General features: G+C 53.7%; 1 protein-coding gene across 2 annotated transcripts; it reads right to left on the bottom strand.

The window, feature by feature from the left end:
- Window positions 1–807: 807 nt before the first annotated feature.
- Window positions 808–9,518, bottom strand: sdcbp2 (syndecan binding protein (syntenin) 2). Of its 2 annotated transcripts, none has more exons than XM_068744920.1 (9): window positions 9,305–9,518; window positions 4,834–4,885; window positions 3,966–4,062; window positions 3,108–3,208; window positions 2,830–3,003; window positions 2,314–2,489; window positions 2,005–2,176; window positions 1,814–1,905; window positions 808–1,684 (listed from the first exon to the last, which is right to left on the bottom strand). In XM_068744920.1, the coding sequence occupies exons 2-9, from the start codon at window positions 4,882–4,884 to the stop codon at window positions 1,630–1,632; spliced, it is 918 nt and encodes a 305-aa protein (XP_068601021.1). In that variant the 5' UTR covers window position 4,885; window positions 9,305–9,518; the 3' UTR covers window positions 808–1,629. The 2 variants fall into 2 exon arrangements, with proteins under 2 accessions (XP_068601021.1, XP_068601030.1); XM_068744929.1 differs by having other exon boundaries at window positions 2,830–3,000.
- Between the last annotated feature and the right edge of the window lie 1,281 nt (window positions 9,519–10,799).

The raw sequence follows: 10,799 nt of genomic DNA, 5'->3' as shown, positions 1-10,799 counted from the left end.
TACTTCTCCATTCACCCCCCCGCAGGGCATAAAGACCCACAGCCAATATTAAACAGCATGGAGGCAACGTTCCTGTTTCTGTGTGTTTGTCTCGGGATGTTCTCAGTGGAACTCTGGTTCCTCTCATATTGGTAGCACGTATACTATACAGAGAGATTACTCCCATTGTACACACTATATATGGAGAGTTTGCATACAGCTACAGATGCGTCAACGTTTTTTTTCTGTTAGGGGCCTGCAGAACGGATCGTGAAGGCCTTGAGGAAGACTTCTTTGACCTTGACCCTGGCTGAAATGTGATTGGTTAGATGTCTGGAAACAGCACAACCACCGGAAAAGCTACGAAAGGAAGCGGACAGACCATTTGGAATTATTTAATAAGTATTGATGAACAAAATGTAATTAACTTCAGTCTGAGTCAGATATTTTTTTAGGCCAGCAGAGAAGGCCTTGCAGGCCCTGACGGCCCCCTACTGATCGAAACAAACACGAGCACCCGTCCCCCAGCCAGCATGTGAATCCTTCACCTAAATCAGAGGAAATATACCTCCAGACCAGCAGGTGGCAGTACTCCACCACACCAACATCATTTTCCTGGTTTACTTCATGTTCTCATCTGCCTTATCAAATCAAGACAAATGCAACAGGGATATGGATGAGAGCTACCTCGCCTTTTTATACTTCCTCTCTCTTCTTTTTTTCTTTGGCTCAACTACCAGTCAGCCGTTTCTCTGCCTGCTCTGTCGCCAATCTAACATACTCAAAGTGGCAGAACTGGGTTTCAAAGTAAACAGTAAAAAACGTGCGTGAAGTGAAAGACTTTTATTGGTTTTACAGTATTATCTTGGTTACATTCGCACATAAACTTTGATCTTCGTAGAATCTTCTCCCAGAATGACGGCGACGATTATCGGATTGCATACACAGAAAGGAAGAATATGCATCGTCCAAACATGAACAGCATAAAAGGATCGACTTTATATAACAAGTAGAAAGTCATACTTATACTACGACATGGCCCTGCTCTGTCAACAGGGGGCGCGCTACCGAGAGACGTCCCCTCAGCGCAGAGGACGGTCGTTGGCGAAGTCCATGATGGGGAACGCTTTTAGCTTCCTACAGTTAAAACAGCTACAAAGATAAAAAGGCTCACTGCTGAAATGATTACAGGAAAGACCTCGTAAGGTACTGGAAAGTGCACTTCATGGGTCTGTCCAGCAAAGACCCCGTTCCAAATGTAGACCGCGGCCCACGAGCGGACCCATCGTACGTTTCTGAAATGACTGTAAACTCGGACCCGTCAGCAAACATTAACTCAGCTCGGATTATCTCTGCATCAGGGGCAGAAGTTGGGCGCACCGCCAGCCAGCAGGGCGGCGATGGCCGCCTGCCAGCTTTTACAGCATCCTGACAACACGAAGCTACATCGATGCTTCGTCTCTGGACTCGAGACAAAAAAAGGTCCTTGATCAGTGACATAAGCTAATAGGCTATCAGCTAATGCAGAGTAGCAGATATACTGAGCAACAGAATAGAGCCATTACATTATTGTACGATGAGAGAGAGAGAGAGAGAGAGAGAGAGAGAGAGAGGGGCCACCCTGGCCGTTGGCAGGCCTCTGCGGGGGCTTCACACCTCTGGGACAGAGTGGTCCATGGCTGAGCGCAGGAGACCAGTGGACATCCTGGGGGAGCACACAGTCACCTCGAGCGTTAGCTGCAGCTGCCCGACTCGCCCCCGGGACACGCCGCCGGGACACGCCGCCGGGACACGCCGCCGGACACGCCCCCGGGACACGCCGCCGGACACGTACCTCTTTATCATGTGCTCATAGATGAACTTTGGCATGACGGTGATGGTCATGGCAGACGGAGACGTGGTCAGGATGTCCTTGATCTGGGCATCCTGGGGTCGGACAGGAAGTGACACGGGAGGACCTCGTGAGACCGGCTAGCGACGTTCAAAGCGTCCCACGCTAACACGCTAACAGGCTTTGGGCCTGACCTTGAGCCCAATGACGTTCTGCCCGTTGACCTCACAGATGTAGTGCTCGACCAGCAGGCCGTTGCGCGCAGCAGAGCCGTCCTTGGCCAGCGAGGTGATCTTGCCACTCTTGTAGATGAAGCCCACGTGGCCGGTGCTGTCTTTGTGCATGGTGACCGTGCGCTGAAACGGCCTGAAGACACAGAAAGACGTGCGCATGCGTGACGACAGCAGGGACAAGCGGCCGCGGCGCCCCGCTGAAACGAACGCCGCTTTGAACGTCTGGCCGAACCCGGTCCTTGGAGGGACTTGTGTCTGGTGCTTCCTCACCGGTCCCGGACCACCAGCTCGATGCGGGTCTCCGCCGCAGCCTTCAGGGCCTTGTGGGACTTGTCTGCACTCCAGCCGGCACAGTTCTGCCCGTTGATCTGAAGGACCTGGTCCCCAAAGCGCAGCCCGGCCAACGCGGCGGGGGAGTTCGCCTGCACCAGCTGGAGAAACACTCCCTGCAGGAGAAAACATTCAGTTAGTCCAAGGGAAGGGTGAAGAGGCGGAGCTAAGCCGGTCTCATCAGAGTCCTTGAAAGGCCGCTCACGTTTACTGCTACTAGTAGCGAGTATAAAACAAGCCTGTTTGGTTCCAGCGGTACAATCAAAGTATATTTACGGTCTCGCTGAATGCATTTTGGAAGTTGAGCCTCTGTCCACTAGGGGCTAGCCGCTATCGTCCTCTATGCCCGGTGTTACGGTAATGATGCACCGCCGTTACCGGGAACCGGCGCCGGCGCTGCGGTCCAAGAGACTGGCTTTGACCAGCAGGTGGTGCTGGTGCCTCGGCCTTACTCACGTTGTCAATGGCTCTGAGGCGGAGCCCCACCCTCCCATCCTGGTCCTTACACAGGATGATCTCCCGCAGCCCTGGCCGGATGTCCGCTCGCCTGATGCCGACGTCAGCCCCGGTGACGGGCTGCACCATGCCGACGCCGTAGCCGACGCCGTAGCCGACGGGCACGCCCACCTGCTGGAGAGCAGCGGAAAGAACCAGGGAAAGTGAGGGAGACGATGGAGGAAGAACGGATCTGCATCAGCGTGCCACCGTTACCCCGGTAACAACACAGTCCTTACACCGTCTGCCGCCGGCACCAGAGCCAGGTCCCGCTGAACTTCGTCGCCGTTCAGGGCCAGGCCCATGTAGTCGCCCAGCTCCTCCAGGTCGGGGTACAGGGCTGGAAGCGCAGAGACACGATGAGATCGGCGCAGATCTCCATGGAGACCCGTAAACACAAAGCAGAGGAGTCATCTCCGCATCTACAGCTGGTCATTAGCATCAGAGGAATTACAGAGGAAGCCACAGGAAACGTCCACGGAGCGGGAAGACCCACATTCCACAGCGAGACACGCCCCGAGACACGCCCAGTCCACAGAGGACCTGGGACAAGGGCCGAAACAGAAAGGGAGGTGCCCTCTAGTGTAACGGTGCGGGCGTTACAGCACGCACAGAGGAGACGGGGGAAACCCTTTCCTGTTGTTGCAGTGTGCACCAACAGCCACCAGGTGGTGCATGTGAGCATGCATTCTCTTGCTGTGTGTGTGTGTAAATCACTCCCCTCTCCTTTTGAAATCAGCTTACTTACCCTTTCTCCCATCAGTCTCCGTGGCGACTCGCTGCAGCGGTGAAAATAAAAGCCGAAGGCTGCAGCACTGGCAACAGTTCTGGAATCCCTAAAGGGCCCCCACTTTTAACCGTTTCTTCCCCCTCACTACGGCTGACCGTAGAAACACAAGGTAGCAACAAGCGCAGCAGGAAGGAGAGATAGAACGGCCCGAATCACACGCTCCTCTAATACTACAGTTGTGTACATTAGCGCCGCACCAGCAGCACAGGCGCCGGCGCCGAGCAGGATCAGCAGACAAATCAAGGTCCGGCAGGGGCCGAGAGAGACTAAACGAAGAGAGGGATACAAGAACGTCTGAAGAACTCACTCGATCCTGACACCCCAGCAGGGGCAGGCTGAGGCGGGTAGGGCCCCCCAGTGATGGCTGGCATGGGGCCGGGAGTCTGGGAGAACTGGGCCTGGGCCTGAAATAAAGACACATATACGGATCAAAGCGGCGTCCGTCGTGCGTCTTTGATCCCCTGCGGTTGGCAAATTTATCGTTTGAAAAAAGGACTTAAATGCTTTTATTTATTTTTTTAATGCAAACAATAGAATTGGTATAAATAAATAAAAGCGACCCATTTGGGGGAAATTAGATCAAGTTTTAAAAACAATTGTATTGTAGCCATTTAAAAATCCTAATAAAAGCATCAATAATAAATTACAACTGTAAACTTTGAACACTTAGCAACAGCCTGAACATGACAAATGTAACTACTACTACTACTACTACTACAACTACTACTAACTATTCAAGCTCAAAGGTTTTGGCTAGAAAGATTAGCGTATCCACATTTCCTGCAGAAAGCACAGATCTGGTTGCCGTGACAACATCTCCAGCAGAGCAGGAAACCCGCTCGCTAGCAACAGAGCTAGCTGGAATACAGAGCTAATGCTTTGCTAGTTTTGCTACGTGTGCTCGCCTGCGAGCTTCCAGAGCCCCTCCCCCTCAGTCAATGGTGTCCGACACTCGGAGCGAAAACTCGCTCGGGACTTCATATTTTTGTATTATACACGTATACATGTATTATACATGTATAATACATGATATTTTACATGAAGGAAGCTGCAGGAAGTGCCGTCTTTCCAAGGTTACTTCCGGAGGCACTCAGGAGGTAATGAAGGAAGCACCAGGTGCTCCAAGGATAAAGACTCAGTCGGGTTCCCAGCGCTGCTCTCCTCCACACACTGACCTTGATGACCTTGTCGACCTTGAGGTCCTCCAGGGATGGATACAGGGACATCCTGAGGACACAGAAACAGGCGGGACTCAAGGAGGATAGCTGTGTAGACGCCATGAGTACCGAATGAGACCAGCTCAAGTTAGCTCACTGCCATTCCGCACCCCGGAACTTACCCCATCGCCATGGAAACAAACGACTTCCTGACGCGAGCGCGTCAACGCAACACGTCCATCAGACTGCAAAGACAACGCTGGAGTGGACGATTCTTTAAAGTCTCATTCGACAAGTGGAAGCCCTTAGGCCACGCCCATCGACCGGCCCATCGACCGGCCCATCGACCGGCCCAGCGACCGGTTAGCGACCGGTTAGCGACCGGCTAGGGACCAGCCCATCTTTTTTACGGCTAGATTCTACTCCGATACACGATACACGCTGTATGTATGGGATTAGGGGAAATGTAACAGCTGAGAGAACTTTGGCACCACAGCGTGTAGCGTGTAGCGTGTATCGTGTAGCGTGAAGCGTGTATCGTGTAGTGTGTATCGTGTAACGTGTAGCGTGTATCGTGTAGTGTGTATCGTGTAGCGTGAAGCGTGTATCGTGTAGTGTGTATCGTGTAGCGTGTATCGTGTAGTGTGTATCGTGTAGCGTGTAGCGTGTATCGTGTAGCGTGAAGCGTGTATCGTGAAGCGTGTATCGTGTATCGTGTAACGTGTAGCGTGTATCGTGTAGTGTGTATCGTGTAACGTGTAGCGTGTATCGTGTAGTGTGTATCGTGTAACGTGTAGCGTGAAGCGTGTATCGTGTATCGTGTAGTGTGTATCGTGTAACGTGAAGCGTGTATCGTGTATCGTGTAGTGTGTATCGTGTAACGTGTAGCGTGTATCGTGTAGTGTGTATCGTGTAACGTGTAGCGTGAAGCGTGTATCGTGTATCGTGAAGCGTGTAGCGTGTATCGTGTAGCGTGTATCGTGTAACGTGTAGCGTGAAGCGTGTATCGTGTAGCGTGTAGCGTGTATCGTGTAGCGTGTAGCGTGAAGCGTGTATCGTGAAGCGTGTATCGTGTAGCGTGTATCGTGTAGCGTGAAGCGTGTATCGTGAAGCGTGTATCGTGTAGTGTGTATCGTGTAACGTGTAGCGTGTATCGTGTAGTGTGTATCGTGTAACGTGTAGCGTGAAGCGTGAAGCGTGTATCGTGTATCGTGAAGCGTGTAGCGTGTATCGTGTAGCGTGTAGCGTGAAGCGTGTATCGTGAAGCGTGTATCGTGTAGCGTGTATCGTGTAGCGTGAAGCGTGTATCGTGAAGCGTGTAGCGTGTATCGTGTATCGTGTAGCATGTAGCGTGTAACGTGTAGCGTGAAGCGTGTAGCGTGAAACGTGTAGCGTGTAGCGTGTAGCGTGAAGCGTGTAGCGTGTAGCGTGTAGCGTGTAGCGTGTATCGTGTAGCGTGTATCGTGTATCGTGTAGCGTGTATCGTGTATCGTGTAGCGTGTATCGTGTATCGTGTAGCGTGAAGCGTGTATCGTGAAGCGTGTATCATGTATCGTGTAACGTGTAGCGTGAAGCGTGTATCGTGTATCGTGTATCGTGTAGTGTGTATCGTGTAACGTGTAGCGTGTATCGTGTATCGTGTAGTGTGCATCGTGTAACGTGTAGCGTGAAGCGTGTATCGTGTAGTGTGTATCGTGTAACGTGTAGCGTGAAGCGTGTATCGTGTATCGTGAAGCGTGTAGCGTGTAGCGTGAAGCGTGTAGCGTGTAGCGTGAAGCGTGTAGCGTGAAGCGTGAAGCGTGTAGCGTGTAGCGTGAAGCGTGTAACGTGTAGCGTGTAGCGTGAAGCGTGTAACGTGTAGCGTGAAGCGTGTAACGTGTAGCGTGAAGCGTGTAACGTGTAGCGTGAAGCGTGAAGCGTGTAACGTGTAGCGTGAAGCGTGAAGCGTGTAACGTGAAGCGTGAAGCGTGTAACGTGTAGCGTGAAGCGTGTAGCGTGAAGCGTGAAGCGTGAAGCATGAAGCGTGTAACGTGTAGCGTGAAGCGTGTAGCGTGAAGCGTGAAGCGTGTAACGTGTAGCGTGAAGCGTGTAGCGTGAAGCGTGTAACGTGTAGCATGAAGCGTGAAGCGTGAAGCGTGTAACGTGTAGCGTGTAGCGTGAAGCGTGAAGCGTGTAACGTGTAGCGTGTAGCGTGTAGCGTGTAACGCGTAGCGTGTAGCATGAAGCGTGAAGCGTGTAGCGTGAAGCGTGAAGCGTGAAGCGTGTAGCTTGTAGCGTGTAGCGTGTAGCGTGTAGCGCAGGCATAGGCAAACCCAGGCCCGGGGGCCATATGCGGCCCGTTGGTCTTTTTAATCCGGCCCGCCGAACTTGTCCAAACTATATCATTAAATAAAATTGTATTCTAATTAAACTTCATTCATTTGACCTTTTCCCTGTAATGCTGCCTGTAAAAGGTCAAATCCTTTAATGCAATAGCTTTCATGTGTCATTTATATTAGCTCACACAAACACTCCATCCATCTGTTCTTGGTCCGGCCCCTCTGTCAAATTCTAGAACCTATTGTGGCCCGCGAGTCAAAACGTTTGCCCCCCCTGGTGTAGTGTGTAAGAGCGAAAGCATGAGCCGGCTCAACCAGGACGACGGACTCATTCCCGCCGTCGTTCTCCAGTAATCTGAACTCAAATACGTCCAATAATCCCAACGTGCCAGAGATTAACAAACAGACCTTTCGCTGATGACTCACAATCAGAAGACACGCCCACAGCCCGATTAGAAAGGAACAGGAAAACAAAGGACACTGATCTATCGCTACACACACCATGGCAACCATGCGTCCCACAAACGGGCAAGACACACGAGGGACACACGAGGGACGCACAAGACGCACGAGGGACACACGAGGGACACACGAGAGACACACGAGGGACACACGAGGGACACACGAGACACACGAGGGACGCACGAGACGCACGAGGGACGCACGAGGGACACAGGAGGGACACACGAGGGACGCACGAGACGCACGAGGGACGCACGAGGGACGCACGAAGGACGCACGAGGGACGCACAAGAGACGCACGAGGGACGCACGAGGGACGCACGAGAGACGCACGAGAGACGCACAAGACACGCACGAGAGACGCACGAGGGACGCACAAGGGACACACGAGGGACACACGGGGGACGCACGAGGGACGCACGAGGGACGCACGAGAGACGCACGAGGGACGCACGAGGGACGCACGAAGGACGCACGAAGGACGCACGAGGGACGCACGAGGGACACACGAGGGACACACGAGGGACACACTAGGGACGCACTAGGGACGCACGAGGGACGCACGAGGGACGCACGAGGGACCCACGAGGGACGCACGAGGGACACACGAGGGACACACAAGGGACACACGAGAGACACACGAGGGACACACGAGAGACACACTAGGGACACACGAGGGACACACGAGGGACACACGAGGGACACACGAGGGACGCACGAGGGACGCACGAGGGACGCACGAGGGACACTCGAGGGACACACGAGGGACACACGAGAAACACACGAGGGACGCACAGGGGACGCACGAGGGACACACGAGGGACACACGAGAGACACACGAGGGACACACGAGGGACACACGAGGGACACACGAGGGACGCAGCAGAAAGACACGGATTAGTCCATCAGTGAAGCTCGAACAGGAAGCGGAACCGCCAGAAACACGAGTCTCCTGACTGATGTCACGAAAATGAAGACGCCACGGGCAGGGTGCGGAGGGGACAGAGGGGACAGAGGGGACGACCTCCTGCCGTTGTCCTCTTTATTCCGCCCTGATCCAGCTGGGCTGAACCTCCCCTGGAAAAAATGAGCCATTTTCCCAAAGTCGCGACGAGATCCGGAAGTCAAAGAGAAGTTTGTAGAAAGTGAAAGAAGCTCAGCTCAGCTGGCTTCCGGTTCCGCCCGGACGACAGAAGCGGAGGCCTGACCCGGTTCGGGGCGACCCACACCCTGACAGCTCATAGTACTTGTACACACTATACTACAGTAACTGTGTTCACGATACACAACGCCCGTTTCCGCCTTCAACAAGCACAGCACAGCTCTGTACTGGAGTACCACGTTACATTACTCTGCCGTTACAAAGTAACGCGGAGACAGACGTGTACGTCAGCGAGCGGAGGACCCGCTGGGCTCCGAATCGGAGCTCGGCAGACGGACTGGTCTGAGCCGAGTCTTTGTTCGGCCAGCAGAGAGCTAGCCGCAGCGCTAGCCTGAGTTAGCCGCAGCGCTAGCTCGAGTTAGCCGCAGCGCTAGCCTGAGTTAGCCGCAGCGCTAGCTCGAGTTAGCCGCAGCGCTAGCTCGAGTTAGCCGCAGCGCTAGCTCGAGTTAGCCGCAGCGCTAGCCTGAGTTAGCCGCAGCGCTAGCTCGAGTTAGCCGCACCGCTAGCTTGAGTTAGCCGCACCGCTAGCTTGAGTTAGCCGCCTCACCTCGTAGCTTCGGTCGTAGGATCCGTGGACAGCCGCCTCCCTCGCTTCTTTGTGTTCGAGTCTCTTTCCTGTCGCGGTCGCAGCACAGACGGGGGATTTCTGGAAAGTAACGTTCCTGCCACGCAATCACGTCAATCGACGTCGACGTCATAAACCACGCCTTCAGCCGGTCACGCGCTGTGACTCGCAGAAACTGGATGAAAACACGACACAAAAGACCGAGAACAGTTTAGACAGTGGTGAGGACAGCCATGATGGACGGCTCAGAGACAGTGGTGAGGACAGCCATGATGGACGGCTCAGAGACAGTGGTGAGGACAGCCATGATGGACGGCTCAGAGACAGTGGTGAGGACAGCCATGATGGACGGCTTAGAGACAGTGGTGAGGACAGCCATGATGGACGGCTCAGAGACAGTGGTGAGGACAGCCATGATGGATGGCTTAGAGACAGTGGTGAGGACAGCCATGATGGACGGCTTAGAGACAGTGGTGAGGACAGCCATGATGGACGGCTCAGAGACAGTGGTGAGGACAGCCATGATGGACGGCTCAGAGACAGTGGTGAGGACAGCCATGATGGACGGCTTAGAGACAGTGGTGAGGACAGCCATGATGGACGGCTTAGAGACAGTGGTGAGGACAGCCATGATGGACGGCTTAGAGACAGTGGTGAGGACAGCCATGATGGACGGCTTAGAGACAGTGGTGAGGACAGACATGATGGACGGCTTAGAGACAGTGGTGAGGACAGCCATGATGGACGGCTTAGAGACAGTGGTGAGGACAGACATGATGGATGGTTAGAGACAGTGGTGAGGACAGCCATGATGGACGGCTTAGAGACAGTGGTGAGGACAGCCATGATGGACGGTTAGAGACAGTGGTGAGGACAGCCATGATGGACGGCTTAGAGACAGTGGTGAGGACAGCCATGATGGACGGCTGAGAGACAGTGGTGAGGACAGACATGATGGACGGTTAGAGACAGTGTCTCTGAGCTAAAGACAGGAGGCGGAGCTAGAAGTGGAGGAGATGAAGATGCTGAGGTTCTCCTTGGCAGTGACCAGGTTGGACAGGATTAGAAATGAGACAATAAGAGGGACAGTGAGGGTGAGACGTCTTGGAGACAAGGTCAGAGAGACCAGACTTTGATACACATCAGAATCAGAATCAGTTTATTGTCAGTGAGGGTTCAGACTAGGAATGTTTCTCAGTGAAAAGCTCCCCCTAGAGGCAGACTCATCACCATCCGAGATGAGCCCGATGTTTAATCAGTTCAACTGATGGCTGGAGGTGCAGCAGTTAGTGCAGTCAGAAGTGGAGAACGTTGATTTGCTGTGGCGACCCCTCATGGGACAAGAAGAAAGTCCAGTAGTGGTAGAACCAGCCCCCCGTTCCCCATCCAGGGGTCGATCCAGACCCCCAACCAGCTTCCCAACTCCCTGGTGTCGTGCTCTTGACCATTCTGCTCCAGGACCGAGTGGAGATGGATT

The sequence above is a fragment of the Brachionichthys hirsutus genome, chromosome 2 (assembly GCF_040956055.1).
Source record: "Brachionichthys hirsutus isolate HB-005 chromosome 2, CSIRO-AGI_Bhir_v1, whole genome shotgun sequence".
In the NCBI taxonomy this organism is placed as follows: domain Eukaryota; kingdom Metazoa; phylum Chordata; class Actinopteri; order Lophiiformes; family Brachionichthyidae; genus Brachionichthys; species Brachionichthys hirsutus.
The sequence above is the reverse complement of the archived record's forward strand: the minus strand, read 5'-3'. Positions and strand labels throughout refer to the sequence as shown.